General features: G+C 40.6%; 1 protein-coding gene across 3 annotated transcripts in view; it reads right to left on the bottom strand.

The window, feature by feature from the left end:
- The window catches only part of sgsm2 (small G protein signaling modulator 2), a 62,792-nt gene that overhangs the window by 14,717 nt on the left and 29,137 nt on the right, over positions 1-18,938 (bottom strand). For all 3 annotated transcript variants that reach the window (XM_079354421.1, XM_079354423.1, XM_079354422.1), the window contains exons 3-8: positions 11,512-11,680; positions 5,144-5,311; positions 4,106-4,173; positions 3,323-3,471; positions 3,093-3,227; positions 555-679 (exon numbers count right to left, since the gene is read on the bottom strand). In XM_079354421.1, the coding sequence (XP_079210547.1) occupies positions 555-679; positions 3,093-3,227; positions 3,323-3,471; positions 4,106-4,173; positions 5,144-5,311; positions 11,512-11,680 (814 nt within the window). The remainder of the gene's footprint in view (positions 1-554; positions 680-3,092; positions 3,228-3,322; positions 3,472-4,105; positions 4,174-5,143; positions 5,312-11,511; positions 11,681-18,938) is intronic.

Below are 18,938 nucleotides of genomic sequence, written 5' to 3'. Positions count from 1 at the left end.
TTCTAATATTATTCATCCTATTTTTTCCATGTTTCTACATCATCCGGGGGTCCAAAATGGCCATGTGGGGGGGCCATAAAACCGCCTACTTCTCTGGCCAAAACAAAAACAAACCGTTTTGCACTGTGATCAAACATGCTGGCTGCTGTGTTGTTGTCAGAGAAGCAACAACACAGCAGACCTTTTTGTTAAGTCGACATTAACTTCTTTTTAACTCGCCCTCATTAAAGCCATCAGACTCCATTCACAAAAACAGTGTTTTTACATCACGCAACATAATGGTCGGTGTACTGCTGCGTCAATCAATAAGTTAGTATGTGGTATTGTGTCTCTCCAGTGTTACAAATTGTTAATTAATTTCAACACAATCTTTGTTACGTCAAAACGTCAAGCAGATTTGTCAAACTAAGTCAATACACTGAAACTTTTCCAAAACAGACTCAACCCACTAGTCACACATAAAAACTTGAAGAGAGGCCAAGTTCTTATATACCCTTACATGCATCTGAAAGGGTGAGATTGTCTATAGATGTATGGGAGCCTGTTTTGTTTACCTCTTCTCCAAGTCACAGTCTCCCAGCGTGCCGTTGATGAGCTTGTTCGGCGTCCACTTCAGGGTGAGGTTTTCTCCAGCCTGGTGAAGTGATAAGTAGCCCCGCAGCACCTCCATGTCTTTCTTCTATGAATGGAGGAAGAAGAGGAAGAAGGATGGACTGGATATCAGACTTGGGAGTATAAAGGAGTATAAAGACGTAAAACAAAGTTGAAACTGCACCCTTGATGAAACCATTTTCATTCAAACAACTGTGGAGGGACATGCTTTGAAATCCCTTTAAGCTTGTTTTTAAGACTTAGAGGTAAAATGTTCTGCTAATTATGCTCACTGGCTTCACTTCTTTGCATTCTCCGTCATTTAGACCCTTGAATATGTAAGAAAAATGGCCCAGGTTTGAGGAAGATAAATACCCTCATTTTTTCTTGAAAGAAGGAAACCTAAGCGTTTTTTTTCACAAAAGCACTCCTAATAATTGCTAAATATTTTCAGAACTGTCTGTCCCTGAAATATTCCTGAGTTGCTCTTCCGCACACTGAGAGCAGGAGCCTTTTCCTGTCAGTCAGAAGGGAGACATGGTGTGAAAAAGGACGCCATGAAATCCTATGGGTAACGTTTGACAAACAACAAATGTTACCTTTAAACCAAGGCTACATGTAGTTTGACATTCTATAAACAGCGGAGAAGAACATACAGGGGACTTTTGGCGAGCAGAAAACATAATGAAGCAGTCTCCTCTTTTTATTTTACTAGGGGAAAAAAGGCAGAGAATAAACTGAGTAAATTCAGGGTGGAAAATTGCTTCAAAAGATTCAGGTAATTTGTAGGGAATTTATTTGCAAGTGTGAAAAGGCTAATGCATAGATACTAGTGAGATACTGAAGGAAGGCTACAATCATATATAAATATAGTTAGCATGCATAGCGTGCAGTGTGGGCCCGCTCAGTCATGTGTGTTAGCATGTTTGTGTCAAAGGCCGAGCTCTGTGGGAGGTAGTTTATGCTCAACAGTCGTTCAGGGCTGAACACACTGCAACAGAAACATGACAGGCAGGAGATAGACAGCTTTCATGTCAAAGATTACACACACACAAAAGACTGCGAGTGTGTGTGTGTGTGTGTGTGTGTGTGTGTGTGTGTGTGTGTGTGTGTGTGTGTGTGTGTGTGTGTGTGTGTGTGTGTGTGTGTGTGTGTGTGTGTGTGTGTGTGGCACAACATGATATAACTGTCATTTAAAATTCATATGTGTTGCAGCTGAGTGGGTGCAGAGAGTTGCTCTGTGTGCTGCATGTTTGAAGGTTTCTGATTTGGATTTCTGCTTCAGGCCTTCTACATTCTAAGACAAGAATTTACATTTAACCTCTAGATGGAAAGCTAGAGGCAAACAGTGTAGCTTCACAGCTCATATCATGTCTCATTTTATGATAGTGTTTACTTTGACTGAGTTGAATTAAGAAGGCTTCTGTTTTGTTTTAAACAGAAGTGTTGTTCGTATACAACACTTTCAAGGTGCTTAACTTTCAAGAACTCTGTGAATGGAACAATGCGCAGGGTAAAATACAAGTGTCAAGAGTTTGAGGTTCAATAAGGAAATCCTTAAGGTTTGTGGCTCTACACAAACAACTGAGGAGTTCATTTAATGAGACGTCTTTAATATTTTGAGTGTCAGAAAGCAACCTCCAGAGAAGACATGATCAGAAGTTGTTTGGCTTATATATTTTTTATTTTTTTATTTTAATGTCTCATTTGTGCTTCATGATGTTCTTAATGTTCTGTTTTTTAACAGTGTGCAGCACTTTGAGTTGGTTTGTGTCTGAGTGATGATCTATAAATAAACTTGCCTTCAATTGAAGTCCTTGATCACTGCAGCTGTTCAAACGTGTGCTTGGCCATGACTATGCAGCATTATAGAAGAAATACTGATTTGTACATCTTTAAGTCGAATGTCCAAACATTTTTGGGATGAGCTGTGTGAACGCAAAGAGGCAAATGTGTTTCCCACGACTTTATCCCAATTTTTCCAGCCGGCCTTCTAATATAATGTTTGCAAGAAGTCGGGGTGAGCCGATTTGTGAACGCCTACAGCAAATATTGATGAACGATAGGGTAAGGGTAGGGTAGCATGCAGGCGGAGGGGGGATGACATTTATAATCTGCGACCAGTGAGAAACTGGTACAAATGGATCTTTTCGATTAGGTAATGGACCTGCTTTATACTCTTTACTGTTTTAACTAATTTTAACTCTTAACATAAATATGTTCAAATGCATATAGCACTGAGAAAAAGACCAAGACTGTCATAATAGTGTTGAACTCTGTTGCTTCAGCTGACAGCCTGGATATGTTGAAAACATTTAAACTCCCGTCTGATATTAAAAATCTCCTGCTGTTAAAGACATCCATAAAAGAGCAACGAAGGAATATTTCAGGGTCAGGCTGTCAGCGACACTTGTGAGAAAGCCTTTTAGTTCTGTCAGGTTGGCTGTCAGTAACAAACATTGAACGTTTGGTAGTCACAGACTGAGTGTGTGCAGTTGTACCGGTTGCACCATCACGTTGTTTTTGCCGTAGAGGAGGTGAGTTCTGGAGTTTTGATGAAGAGACTCGACGTACTCCCTCGCTGATGCAGCAAACCGATCTTCTGACATGCTGCCACTCGACTGCCTCTTACGGATCTGAAGGAAAAAAAAAAAGAAGAAGTTAAACAGACTTCTATGTGTGCAAAAACCAAAACAACAGATCACATCCCTGACATGAAAGTGACACTCACCCCCAGAGCAGGCCGGCGCCCGGTCGCAGTGTCTTGGCCCCGGTTAGCTCCGTGGATTCTGTGTCGCTGAACAAGTTCATTGGCTGACGGGTCCGTCCAGAAATGATCCGACGTCTTCAGTTTGGTATACTCCAGAGCGCAGGGGCCCACTGATCACGCACGCGCGCGCACGCACACGCACACGCACACGCACACACACACACACACACACACACACACACACTTAAGTTTTTAGTACAGCAACAGTATTTGATACTCAGCTATAGTTTTCTCAAGCTACAATTTGGCATTGATTCTGTGTAAACAGAAAAGAAAAGGTTGCTCTTCACTTGTTAAATTTGGGCAGAATAATGTTTCTCAGCAGTTCCCTTTTTGTCCACCAGGTGTCCTCATTATTTCTTCTCTGCACACATACTCCGGCTGTTTCCCTGATTGACCCTCACTGTCTGCCTCAGCATCACCTCGATTCCTCTTTGCTCCACGTCTATATTGTGTTGCACAGCCAGTTATCAAACAGTTCAAGATGTTTGTTCTGCTTTTGTATGCTAAGCTGTTTGTTTGTAGTTGTTTCTGCTTCTCTGGTTATTAAACTTTGTGTTTGTCCTCCCTGCCTGCTGTCACACTGACAGAGGAGACGACATTGTTTTCTCTTAAAAACAGTTGTAAGAGCATTTGAGGTCATTTTCATGAGGGCAATTCTTCAAACCAATGAGTGCCAATTTTATGCTTTTTTACAAGAATATCGGCACATTTGTTGTGTAGATGGCGGTGTAAAATACTCACCCAGCAGGGCTGCCAGGATTGGCCCGAAGACTGAGTCATGCATCAGTGCTTCCCTCTCGTAGTATTTACTGCATGCATAAAGACAGAGAGAAACAGTGAGTCAAAGGACTATTGAATGTCAGCTGTTTTTTTAATGAGGAGTCCTGCTGGGCGATTATGTAAGGTGAAAGAAAGTATGATGTCAACTCTATCTATCTATCTATCTATCTATCTATCTATCTATCTATCTATCTATCTACTCCAGTTCAACCCCGAGGAGGTTGCTGCAGGTCATCCCTTAGTCTTTCTTTCCAACATTTCAGAGAGGCCTTGTGACATCATGACTCTTAAAAAGGAACAAAAATGTACATAAGAAATAAAGACAGCACATCCCTGCTGGGCACAAACACACTTGAACCCTTAGTTAGATTTATTAATGACCTTGATGTTGTTTTGATCACAAGGAACTGGGGTAACATATAGTTTACTTATGAATTAAAAAGCAGTATGTGAGCTAAAGTTGCTTCATTGTCAGCCAGCGTGTTTAATTCACTGCACACCTGCCAAAATTCATGTTTGTTTGGGAGAGGGAGAGAGTGAGCTGGTGCGCTTCTTCTCCGGCCGGTCTGTCCTGTACAAATGTTTGCTGAGTGTCATTCTGTGGTACTGCAAATATCATTGCAACTTGGTGCAGACTTTTCTGAATTCTAGTGTCTGACAGAATAGTACGATAGATTGCCTTTCCGTATCCTAAACAAACAGAATAACAAAAACCACACAACCTGAGCCAGCAGCAATCCAGCTGGATGTTTATGTCTCTAAAGAGAGTGAGTCACATTGTTCTGTGTCTGTGAACCCCGTTGACCCCCCCTTCATGTGTGAGTCTTTGATCAGAAGTGGTATGAGTGGATCATTTCATTGTGCGTGACGCAACGAACACGGGCGCCATGCTGTTCTTCCAGAACAAAGCAGCCGTACAGCGAGCACAGAAGTGACTGTTCATCATCCAGCTGAAACACACAGCATGCAGACGAGCTTTGAGCCACTGAAATACATCACCTGGAGTTGTCCACGATGTACTGCACTATCTTGTCCAGAACTTTCTCGAACAGAGCCGTGCGGACCCAGATGTGCTTGATGGCTTGGGCAGAGAGCGGCTGAGGGGGGCGGCTGGTGGTGGACGAGCCCTGTCTCCTCAGGGGCTCGTGGCTCACGCTCTGGGTTCTCCTGTAGGACGTACAGCACAGCGCGATGACATGAATAATGATGATTTTGCTTTCAAATAAGGAGTGCCTTCCATCAACCTTTTTCACCATCACTGTAGACACAAAGTTATGGCCGACATACATTTGTTCACTTTGTAACCAGGACAAAACTGAAGACTGTGCATCAGAGCGACACACTAAATTATCAGCTCTGCCACCAAACTCATGTCGGCTTGAGGAAAACGTGGCAGTTTTCTTTTATTAAGACATTAATTTGAAAGCACACGTTACATAGTTAAGAGTGCACCGTTGGGGGGACCTTGATTTTTATTTATGATTTTTGATTTTTACTTTGATTTTCTTTTTTATGGTGGTGTTGAAGCCGCAGTTGAAGCCTGATAAACTTGTGGTATGTGCCCCGCAATTAACAGCAGCAGAGATTGGAGCACTGGCAAGTCAACGTTAAACAACCTGTAGCAGCAATGTAACACTGTTACAGTATTTGTTCCAGTGCAATCCCCATGTACTATTGTCTACAGTTGACATCTCTCTACTAATGCATGTCCACAGGTCCTGTTCGTGCATGTGTGTGATTTGGGCATGTGTGTGAGAAGCATGTCTCTAAAATTTCTCTCACAGATTTATGAAGTAGTACAAAAAAAAAAAAAAAAAAAAAACTTCTGCCTTTGGGAGCAATGGGCAACCTTTTAGGGCTTACAGGGTAGCCAGTGGTTGGTGATACTGATGAGTAACTTGATATGAAGAAAGGAAAGTAAAACTGCAGTAATAAATGATTTAGAATTAAATTATCTGTTTATTTGTGAATGATTTATAGCTAAACTGCCTTTTTGACGCAGTTGCTGTGACCTTGTGGTTAAATTTCGCCCCATGTACAGAGGCTGTAGTCCTCGAGGCGAGCTGCCTATGGTTCTTAACCCGATGTCATTCCCCACTCTCTCTCTCTCACTGATATCTGACTATATAAAACGTCCTTTCTCTTCAATAACAGTACAAAGAAACCCATCATGAGTGAGTGGGTGGGTGGGGTAATAACGTTTGTGTCCAGCGTCGGCTGCATGACCAATTACATTCAGACATTTCCAGGAGTGCATGTGTAAAAAGGACTTTTGTTTGCATTGTCATTCCCTTAACCTGCAACAACTTGCAGAAGTAATTCAGCAGAGACTTAGTCCTAATTGTAGATAATACACTCAAGCCAATGTAAAGCCAACGGATGCAAATAAACAGTGAATCTGACCATAAGGAGGCAGCAGTTAACAGTATAATGGGACGTTAAATACACTCATTCATTAAAACTCACCCTCATTAATCAGAGCTGATCACTGCTAGGTTTCCTCTGAATCCTCACTGTGCCAAACAAAAGGTGGTGTTTTATGTTCCACATCAGACAGCTCGAGTGTTTCATGAATATGGAGGCAGATTCATGAGGTTAGGATGAAGTGAGGAGCACTTTCATCTCGGACTCAGTTTGATCTGTGACACTTCCACAGAAATCAGACCAAACCCTTCACACACACATCAAGAAGCTAATAAGAGTGTGTTGGTGTGTGTCTGCTGAAGAGGTGACAGTCACGATGCTAGAAATCCCTCAGCATGAATTTATATTACGTGAGTTGTGTGAGTTGTGTGTGTGTGTGTGTGTGTGTGTGTGTGTGTGTGTGTGTGTGTGTGTGTTTCTGTGTGTGAGGGAAGTTTTGGCTAAGTCACGATTTTCACAATCCTCCTTGGGGTTGGTAGAAAATCAGGATGAAGACAGAGTGATACAATGCAAAGAGAAGCAAGCTTGCTGTGTGAAGCAGTGACAGAATATAAAAGCATCTTGGCTTCTCTTATATTTTATGTTTTCACCACAGACTGTATAAATGAAGGAAGTAGTGACAGTGACGTCACCCATCGGTTTCTCAAGAGGTGTGACAAAGCCCAACGTTAGCTGTCGACATTATGTAAATGCTATCTCTACAAAACTGTTGTTCAACATGGAAACAGGCGAAGAGGTGGAGCCGAGGAGGACCTTGAGATGCAACCCTGGAGCGCTGATAGCCCCATCTACAGAGGCTGTAGTCCTGGCTGCAGCAACTGTAGGCTACACTGTAACCTCGGCCCTTTGCTGCATGACCCAAAAAATAACCATTAAAATAAAGAAGACTCATTTTACACAACTCATCCATAATACACTCACCTACACAGTACCACATTGCAGCATGTATGAAGAAAAATGGTAAATGGTAAATGGACTTGAGCTTGTATAGCGCTTTTCTAGTCTTCCGACTACTCAAAGCGCTTCTTACACCGCAGATCACACCTACCCATTCACACTGATGGGCAGGATATAGGCCCATCCAGTAACTATCCATTCATACACCCCAGACACAGCAGGGGGAGCAATTTGGGGTTAAGTGTCTTGCCCAAGGACACATCGGACATGTTGCTCGCAGGAGCTGGGGATCGAACCCTCAACCTTCTGATTGAGGGGGCGACGACTCTACCAACTGAGCCACAGCCGCCCACAAAACAATTATCTATTCAGACAAAATTATTTTTTTGACCAGGCTGTAAAGTTGGACATTTTAATGTGGAACCTAATTGGGATTGACTCACTTTAGAGTCGACCTCAAGTGGACACTTGGGGAACTGCAGTGTTTTGCACGTTTGCCCTTTTTGAATATCAGAGGTTACCACTTGATTCTAACTTTAACTACGTTTGTAACTTTGATTTCTTTTTGTCCAACAGGATCAGAGGATGATACCATCAGCGTGCTCCTGTCCTGAACTGAACTCTTGTGCCTTCTGGTCAGCTGAGCAAACAAGACATTTTATTATCGCACGGACAGTCAGACTTCTCTGACATTTGCTGAGCAGAATCATGCTCTCATAAGGATAAACTACTTTGACATTAATGACCTCATGACATTTATTCTGACAGGAAAAAACCTTAAATCGCACCAACCAATCAAAATGCCTCTTTATAGAATCCTTTTTCAAACTTTTAATCACATGAGAAAAGCTTGATATTATTTATTAAACGTGTATGTATTATTCTCTCTGTACTGAATCCATAAAGACAGAACACTTCCAAATACTGTAGTGTTACGTCATATTTTTGAAGATGCATGATTTCACTGGGTGGCACTGATAGGATAGTATATGTTTACTCTGGTCTTGTGCACTTCTCTGTCTCTAAGTGTTAAGGGGCATAAGGTTTGGTAGGCTCCTGTTCCTGGTTTGTATTTGTATTGCTACGCCACCATGATAGCTAAGTGTGAATTTATACTCGATACCTCAACCTCCTTCAGCGTGCTGCTCCCCCCCCCATCCCCAATTTTGAGCTCTGCCATAGCTCTTACTGAATTAAAAAAAGTCAACAAATGTCAACATGTAGCGAATGGGATTGATTACATTGATTGCTACCAGATTTAGAGCTGACAAATGAATATGAATGAGAAAAAGAATGAGTGAATAAATAGGCATCTAGACTTTCATGATGTGTTTTTCCCTTCTTGGCTTCGGGATGGTTACATCCTTTTCTTACGGAGGGAGACTGACATTTGATAGACCTACAGTTTGTTTAAGAGAAGGTATGTTATATCTGAGTTTGAATGCTACATGTTACTTGATGTGAAATTCATCTACAGTATAATCTAAATAACGAGCTAATAATGTCCCATGACTCAATGTTCGACCTGTGGTGTGAGCAGAACAAATACAGGTTAATAGCTACTACATGTTTGGGTTTCCTTTCGATTTAATACAGTGGAATTATCCCTCAGAAAACACCACACACACAAACGCACACAAACACACAGAGTAATTACCATTCACTTCACTGTTTAACTCTACTGATGATGTCTGTTCATATTCTCTCTCTCACACTTTCTGTCTCATGTTTCCCATCATGCTCTTCTGCTCTTTCCTCGCCACTGGCACACACCATGTTGCTATGACGACCATGGTAAATGAGAGATGTAGCTCTGAGGTGGGATGACGGCGGGGGAAGGGAGAGGTTGGAGGGTGGGAAGATGCCTGTGTAAATGCGTGGGTTTGTGTGCGTTGTGGTGGTCGGGTTTGGAAAGCAGGCGACCCACACACAACAACAGGTTGTAATGTTCTGTGTGAGGTGTCTATCTAGGGAAATAAAGGCCAATGAGATGTGACGGATGAACAACAGGAAGCAACTGATATGAAGACAGAGAGCTGATTTACATAACATAATGTTTCTGACATGTTGCAATGACGATACATGTCATGTTTAGTTTTTTTTAGTGAATCCTCTTTGAAGACTTGCACGTGTGTGTGTGTGTGTGTGTGTGTGTGTGTTTGCCTGTTGCACAAAGCTTTTTTCTCCATTTAAAAGCAGCTCTCTGCAGCCCTTGAGAGACGTGGTAGTCATGTGGCTCGGGCTAATGGACAATTAATGGGCTTGCCAACTGCTTTGCGAGAACAAAAGTGCCTACAGATAAAGCAGTTTATCATCTTCTGTGTACACTCATACGCGCCAAAATACACACACAAACACACACGTACAAACACACACCTCTCAACACACCTTGACACAGGCCTAAGGTTTGTCACAGTGCGAGCACAGATTGCTCAGGTTGGGTAAACATTCAGCTGACCCGAGAGAGAGTCTGCTGGTGACTGAGTGAATCCATAGTTTTGTGTTTTGTGTGATTATAGGTGCCTAGTGTACATGGAAGAACAGATGGCTCACAATAAAGGAAACCCGTAACTTGTATAAATGTATGAATCATTATGTTTATAAATTCTAAAATAAGGCAGATAATTTTTTTTTTTTCATACAAGCACTCCTGAAAATGTATAGAAATGTTCTTCCCCTGAAGTCTTTGAGTTGCTTGTTCACCCTCACAGTTTAAAGCTTTGCCTAACTCAGAAGTCAGGACAGGACATAAAAAAGACGCTGTGGAAATCCAAAGCGTAATGATGGCTATTTTTGTCAATGCTATGTGCAAATGGTGTAATTCAAAGATAAGACAAATGAGTGGAAAAGAACATACTGGTGAGCAGAGCAGAGTACCAAGCTGCTTCATTACATGCAAAAAGATTTCAACATCACACAGGGGCCGCAGTATATAAACTTCATCATCACCCTCGCCCACACTATATTTTCCTGAATTTTTCCATTTCAGTTCACACATCGTCTCAAACCGACTTCACGTGGAAATTTAAGTAGAGGGGGATGGCACCAGAAAGAAGTGAGAGTCGTGTTGGAAAACTCAGCTTTGTGCATTCATTCAGCTCAAAAGTACACGTTGTATCAGACCTTTGATGTAAGGCCTATTGAAACTGAATTACAGGCGTTCTTAAAAACAAGAAATGCTTATTTTTATGAGCAGCTTTCATAAAATATATACATATAAAAACACATTCTGCTAAGGCTTTCAGTTAAGAGCAAGTAAGAACTAATGCTTTTCAAGCTGTCGGTTATCAGTGAATTATTCAGAAGTTGATTAACTCCTGACAGAAAACCCCTTGACCTTTGAATTGTTAAAGATACAAAACAAGACAAGTGACTGACTTCATAATTTCTACATAGACATCTTCATTGCTCAAGATTATAATGGGTTGCAAATGTCATTTTTCCAACCTAGCAAAAAAGAACCAACGTTAGATTAGCTTTTCTTCGTCTGCTTTGGATCGGCTCTCAGTCAGAAAGTTTTGGAGATTGTGTTGATCTTCTTTTTGGCAAAGAAAATAAACGTAGCAACTTCTTTATAGTGTCTGGTTCACAGCACATTTTTAAGGCTCGCCATTGCAGGACATTTTGATTATATGATGATCATAATGGCTGCACCTTCAGTTTGACAAGGTTCAGAGGACCTGGTACCGTGCAGTTACTACAAAAAACTCACATTTCAGCAACTATGTAAATGTCTTTTTTTGGTCGAAAAATATCTCATGGCGTTTCCTTTCTGCCTCACTGGCTAGATAAGCACAAGAGGCATGAAAATTGCCTGCATGTCATATTTTTCATTTATTTTTTATACAAGAAATTTGGTTTATCTGGACTTTCCAGTTAAATGTGGCTTTTATATTTAGTGTAATAAAATATAGTTTGAACCGGAAATGAGACAAAATTCACTTCCTAAGATTTGAGTTTTTCTTAGCAGTGATTGTCAAAAGAGTCCAATTCAGATGAAATAATTTTTTTTTAAAAAGGGTGGAGGGAAGAACTCTGTCACTAACCTGGTGAGATCTGCCTGCTGCTGAAGCTGCTCCTGCACTATCCGACAAACCTCACCGGCCGTCTCGTAGACTTTGCCCACTTTGGTGAAGAGGGCTGCGATCTTGTCGCTGCGGAGGAAACCAGCGGCCCGTCTCTTCAGCAGGTGGCCCAAGCAGGCCTCGATGGCAGCTGGAGAGAGAGAGAGAGAGAGGAGGACGACTGGAGTTACTACTGACAAGAGAGGAAAGGTGGACAGAAACCACTACGAGATATTATTAACAAAATGAAAATAAGGAGACCAGTAGAAATAAATATCTGGCATGTGTAAAAAAGGCAATCTCATAATCTATGGTTTCTCCTGAAGGATGCAAAGTTAAACAACAGCTAGCATAAAATACATTTACTGAATATTTAAAGATCTAAAATCTGTAGTTCCTCAAGTGGCCACTTGAGGCTGAGAGACAATCAATATGAACTTGGCTAATTTGGACACTGATCATAACGTCATGGTTGTGTTGGGAAGGTTTTGTCCTTTTGAGAAATCTCGTGCAAACATTGGACACATAAAATGTTGTGTGGTTTAGTGAATCAACAGCTCGTCCAGGCAGAATGTGCACTTGTCTTTTTTTTTCTTTCATGTGCTTGAGACATTTTCCCAGAATTCATTTTCCTGCTGAACTGTTCAGTCATTGTCAGTTTGTTCATCATCTGAACCAAAAAGTTTGTTGGACAGAAAACAATGTGTGCAGTTTGAAATGTGTGATCGTTACAAATGAGCTGAAAACACGAGAATAAAAACAATTATGTGAATCCACAAGCTGCAGAGTTCTCCGTATCGAAATGTCAACGTGTTTCTGTGACTCCTCTCTTCGCTCCACCTCCAGCTTTCTCAAAGTTTTGCTAACAGACTTGTGGGTGCAGATAATGTTGTTAGAGAACACTTTCCTCTACTTCTCTTGTAGTAGGGGAGACATGACGGCCGCTTATTAAATCAGAAGTGACACAGTCACCTGAAATGTGATTTTCAGAATTGCTGGCCGCCCCCAACATCTTTAAATATTTAGAGGGTTGGCGGTAGTATAACCTGTGTGCAGCTGCTCCCTCAGAGTGCCCTTTACATTGCAGGGACTCCAGTGTCCGCTCATTACCGCTTAAGAGAAGATCATCTAAAGTTTAATGATCTCTGTCAGTAGAAGAATGGTTTTAGAAAGAAAGATGATGAGTTGTAAAAGTGAAACTGGAGAATTCCTGACAACAGAAAGTGACTAAGAGTGAGACTCAAAAGACTTTGAAGAGATGCACAAGAATATTTTAAGTGAAAGAAATGCAAAAAAATAAATATAATAAACCTCAAAAATACAGACTTCATCACAATGTCTTTTGGAAGAACCTTATTCCAAAGAAGGCAAGTGAAAAGGTATGACTTTTAGGGTGCAGATCAAAAAATGTGCTACTCGGGAGATAGACATAAAATAAGACTGCATAGAAATGAGACATCTACGCCGTTAGGACTTTTTTTCTTTTGATGCTAGCAAGAGGCAAAAAAAAAAAAAAGTCAGTGCCATTCACTTCTACCCGAGGGTTTCAAACACTCAAACATCCAGAAAGCACTGGGCTCATCGCCTTAGCGGCTAGTGTTGCTTCTTGCAGAGTTTTGCTGGGAGATGAGCAAAGTGCTTTTCTTACAGTGAACCCTGAGTGTTTTCACATTTAAAACCAAGGAATTGATTTTTATCCTATATAGATTTTTCTTTTTTAAAATCATTTTAAAAAGCGCAATTAACAGTTGTGCAAGTATGACTCAGCTAATGCTACGAAACATTAAGGAAGAGCAATTCTAGCTCAGGATGTTTTTTATAATTAAATTTGACATTTATTTATTAATTTATCTAAACAGCAATGACCTCTATCAAAGAGTTAAGTCAGATCCACCACTCTGGAAAAGTACAAATGCTAATCATTAAATTAGCATTTTTAGAAATCCAGACATAGCCCACAGAAATACATTGACTCATGTTCAGAAAACAGTCTCTCTCCATCTGTGAGACATCCATTAGCTGTCTCCATCCCTCTGTTATTGTTGCATCAGTGCTTGGCCACCGTAATGAGCTTCTTAGACGCTGTGACAAGATTACTCTCACGCAAACACAGACCCTCATTGCAATGTGTTTAGTTTGTTTATTACTTTTTAACAATGTGCAGAATCATTGAAAACAAAATATAAAGATTCTGCACAGAGAGACAAAATGTCCATCTGCACTGTGAATTCACATCAGTTATGAGCTTTTGCTTCTGTTGGGTTGGTATTACAGCGGGAGATTATGACCACCAACAACAACATCATTCTCTCTGACGCCATGCTTTATGGTTGTAATAGTCAGCTTTTATTGCTTAGAAGCTGCAGGCTTAAAGATCAAGTGTAGTTTTTATCTCCCACAGTGTGTTCACAACAGTTCTCCTCTGACAGATTAACACGTTAACACGTTAACCTGCAAAGTAGTATCGAGCGTATCAAGTAAATTTTAGGGAAAAGAAAGCAGTAGTGGCTGTAAATTCGAAGATGAAGCCGAGCCTTCCTGTTAGCGTGTGATAGACTTCAAGGGAACAATAATGCTTGCTTGATTCTGTGGATGTGAGCAGCTCTCCCGCAGGGGAGACCGCGCCCCTCTCGTCTTTCTCATCTCTCTCTGCAGCTTTCCTCCCTGCCGGCCTGCTAATTTATGTTTTAAGTGTCTGTTTGGCTCTGGTGAATCATCAAACCCTGCCTATTAGGTGCTTAATTGCCTGCAGATTGAGGAAAAAAAACATGCAGCAATAAATGCTTTAATTTTCACATGCCGGAGACTACAGGAGCAAAACAGTTCCAGGAAACTTAGTATACAAAATGTTGTAATTTTAATGCATCAAACTCAGCTCCAGCTTCTCATTGAACCTGTGCTGTATTGTCATATACATCAACACAGAGACATGGAGACCAGTAGGTGAGTGTAGCACTTGATCAAACCAGTATCTTTTGTCTGTACGGTGTGGATTTTTGTTGTGTTTTCTGCCATTTGTTGGATATTGAATGAAGTGAAGATGCAGCCATGACTGAGATGAGTTGTAACAAACTCAGCTATACCAATATGATCAGATAATGCCTTTTTATATGATTATTTTTGGCATACTACAATATCCAAAACAAGCACTCTTGTGGGCCCTCTGGTTGTCATGTTGACCCGACACAGATCCCTTTGCTAAAATGTCAAAAAACAATCTCTTGATGACGATTATACGGAACATTTACGTGAATCAACACTGTGATCCAGTATAAAATGTGGTGGCTAATATGCATGAAAGGTTACCTATACTATAACGACTCAATAAATCCATCATAGGCAACATGAGCCTTCATTTGAGAATATTTCTCTGTAATCTTTAATAAATTAGTCCAATATTTACTATGTTCATACCAACTACTAACTCCGCAATAGAGTCCGCTGTGTTCATCATTAAGTCCCTTAGTTTCACTATTTGTCACAATCGGATACAATATAAAACAGTCAGAGAGACACCATTGGTTTACCACCTGCTCCTACTACTCTTCCTATTCCTACTGCTTCTGACGATTGAGTTTGAGTACTGTCTAAAATAAATCGATGGAAAAGGAGCTGAGTTGTCCAGCATCCTCTGTCACCTTCTATGCCTCTTCAAATTCAGGCACAAGACACTTTATAAGAACGTGAAAATAGGATGATATGATACTGTACTGTACAGCATGATAAGAAATGATATGACGATAGCATACAGTACACTAAGGTATGATACCATTCTATCCCATACAGTATAACCCAGTACATTAAGGTAGAATACGATATGATAGGATAAGACAGGATATGTTACTTTTGGTCGCAGTGCCTTGGACTCCTATCTAGCACACCATAGCTGTGTCCACAGACGTACCTGTTTTTTTATTTACGCATTCTCACTCAGCACAGCTGCTTTTTAGTGTTTGATGAGACACAACTTTTAAGCCATTCAAAAATATAAAATGGCTAAACATAAGCTAGAACGATAAAAAAAAAAAAATACTAAGACGGTGCAATTTCTTAGTGAACAATCCCTCTTACATGACATAAAATGTCTTCAGTCACTGTTTCCCAATTAAAGTAGAATCCTAACGAATCTGACTTAGCAGGCAGGTAAAAATGACTTAAAGTCAAAGTGTGTTGATTATTTTTGTACATACTGAAGGCCTGTTCTTCAAGAGCGTTTGTGCTGACAGTGGGATTAAACCACAGCGTGTCTGGGAGGTATAGTGGCAGGTAGACCAGATCTGTCTCCACTGACATTATTAGCAGATATAATGAAGACAAAGCTCGTTAGGCAGCAGCATTCATCTCCCTTCCTGTCGATTTCTGTCTGTCTGTCTGACTTGAGCTCAGGTTGCCTGCTGTTGTCGGAGTCTCAGACTGTCTCTCAGTGGAACGGCTCAGATTTTATTCCAGAGGCCACGACAAAGTCTCCGTTTTCTGTCTCACACAACACTACTGACTGAATATCAAGGTACTTATCCCCTGATAAAGAGTCCATCATATTGTGTTGTGCACTTTTACCATAAAGACTTTTTTATAACAGTCAAAATTAGGTTGGCGTTGAATAAAAACCAAAAGGGTTGTAAAAATTAAAGATTTAATCAATTTAAAGAAACAATATCAAAATGATGTAGCTTAGTGGGCAGATGGACATCATCTCTATAGCAGGGTACACTGAGGAGTTTTTCTTACTTTTCTTTCTTTCATATTTATTGGCCTTTTTACCTCTTTCTATTGGATGAGACAGCTGAAAAGAGACAGGAAATGTTGAGAAGAGAGAGTGCAGAAAAGAGTCCATGACCCCTGCAACAAAGGAGTACAGCTTCTGTACATGTGCTGCCCGACATAATCAGTAGGTAGTGCTGTACTGTAGCACTCGAAATCGGTCTAGGTCTCAAGACCACGTTTTGAAGGTCTGGTCTCGGGAACTGAAAGCAATTCGGTCTTGTCTCGGTTTAGGACTGAGCTGACTCCAGATTACATATAAATCACGTGATTACTGTGATTAGAATGAAAAGGACTTTTTCTAAAAGAAAAAGAAAACGTAATTGCATTTATAATTGGATTTTCATCCCCTGGTTACAGCGGCAACCTTCCTGATGTTACAGTCTTACACGCCTGCTGCACACTGGATGATTTTTCAGTGTTATTAAATGTCTTGGTCTTGACTTGATCCCTAAATGTCTCAGTCTTTCCTCGGTCTCAGAGTACTCTGGTCTCAGCTAGTGTGGTCTTGACTTCCCTACCCAAAGCTTTCCAGCACCCTAAGTACAACGCGTTTTTTAAAGGAGAAAGAAAAACACTATGTTAACCATTAAGTAGAGATGTAGCTTTTACCTCTGAATAATGTTTTTTCTGGTTGTCGTATTTTCTCGTTCTGGTAGAGGAACACAAGGTCATTATAAACACATTTGGAGTACAGAAAAGGACAAATCCATGAGCAGAGTTAGCTTTTAATAGCCCATATCATAATGTGCCGTAGACACGCAGCGCTGATAAGAGCTCACAGCCACAAAAGACGAAAAAAAAGAAGTGCCATCTTTTCAAAGGCTGGAGGGCAGTACTTCTAAAATTCAGAACAGCACAGATTCTTCACTCTAAATAGATTTCTCTTTGAGAGGCTGAACAGTTTGATTAAGAATTAGAGAAGCTAAAAGGGGATATCTTTCATTTGCAGAGAGATGACATGCAGCCTCTTCATCCCCTACAACGAGATCATCTTAAAAAAGCAGATGCGCTGAGGACATTAAATGTTTCTTAATGTTGGTACAAAAGTCCTCAACAGACATGCATCTATACATTTAATTTCTCCATTTTTTAGTAATAATGAGTAAATTGTGGTTGTACTAGTCACAAAAAAAACTTAGAAACAGGCCAACATTACCGTATGTGGAGCAAAGGCAGCGAGCAGAGACCAGCATATTGTTTAGTTTTTTATATATCGCCTGAAAACTATCCCATCATGACAGGAAGACAAACGTAGTTATCTCAAGATGATGAGATAATCTGTTCTGTTGTATCAGGGTTAAAGTAATTTTGTTTTCCCAAGATAACAAGGACAAGAAGTCAAGATCTGGAGAAATCAACTCAAATTAACTGATGGGAAAATGGAGTACAACATATACCGGGTGCATGTCCACTTACTGTAGTGTGGATGTAACGTAATATCATCTGCAACGTAGTAACAGGAAGCGAGCCAGACCAAAGTAAGTCCCCAAACAGTTCTCGATTGTGTTACTAAATACTCCAATTTTAATTTAAGTGTCCTTCAATTTTTTTTTTCATCTCACTCTCTTAACCATCTGAATCCTCTGACTAAAACAATCATTTGATTTGCAGAACACAAGAGCTCCAGGACTACCAATGCCTCGGTAGGTATTGGTAGGTTAGTTTTGTGTGACTTTGGTGTTTTGATCAATCCAACACAATATGAGTTAGTTAGTGTGGCACACACAATTAGTGTGGCACACAGTTATATCATTGAACAACCTACCGAGAAACGTAGGTTGTATCATTTTTGGAATTGCACGAGAAAATATTCTATATGGCTGTAATGGCTGCAACCAATCCGACGTTCTTCTTCTTCATCGACAGGTGCAATTTGTTATCCTAGCTGATTGATAAGATTACAGAAATACCCTACAAACAGAGCTCCTAACTAAAGATATAACACTTTCTTGCAAAACACAAACAGTCATTATGTCACCCTCTTTAAACCTACCAAACTCCATACCAAACAAACAGCAATTTTATGTCACAGAAAACCACTGGTTCACTGGTGCCTAAGTTTGTTTCAATGGTTGGTTTAGGTCCAACACATCATCTAAAGCACATGAAGACACAGACGAGCTATCCAGTGATTTTGAAACAGTGTTAAGAAGAAGAGTCCAAGAATTCAACAAAGAATTTTACCTCTGTACAGATTCCTTCTGTAACAGTTTTCACATGTGCACTCCTGGAAATATCAACTGTAGATTATTTCAAGAGACTTGCACCAGAGATTCTTCTAACCTGCAATGCTATAATAAGAACATTTGCCTTTATATCAATGCTACATGTAGCCCAATGGAATGACAACATCAACAAAAGAGCGGCGAACAACATACTGACGAAAAGGAAGCGTAAAGCAGCCGTTTAATTACGCGCACGGACATGGTAGTGGTCGCATACATACACTCTATGCACAGTGCAGCGTCCATTGTATATAAATGCCCCTCCCTCTCCAATTGGCTTGAGGGGAATTATCCAGAGAATGTCTTGTGGTGTTCTCACATCGGCTCACTCAACTGTTTGTGTTCACGTATACAGCCCCTTCGGGAAATATCAGGAGTTTTTCAGGAGATTTCTGCAAGTGTGAAAGCCCTATATGAGCC

Source organism: Symphodus melops, assembly GCF_947650265.1.
Source record: "Symphodus melops genome assembly, chromosome: 10".
NCBI lineage: Eukaryota > Metazoa > Chordata > Actinopteri > Labriformes > Labridae > Symphodus > Symphodus melops.
This window is presented reverse-complemented; position numbering and strand designations above follow the sequence as displayed.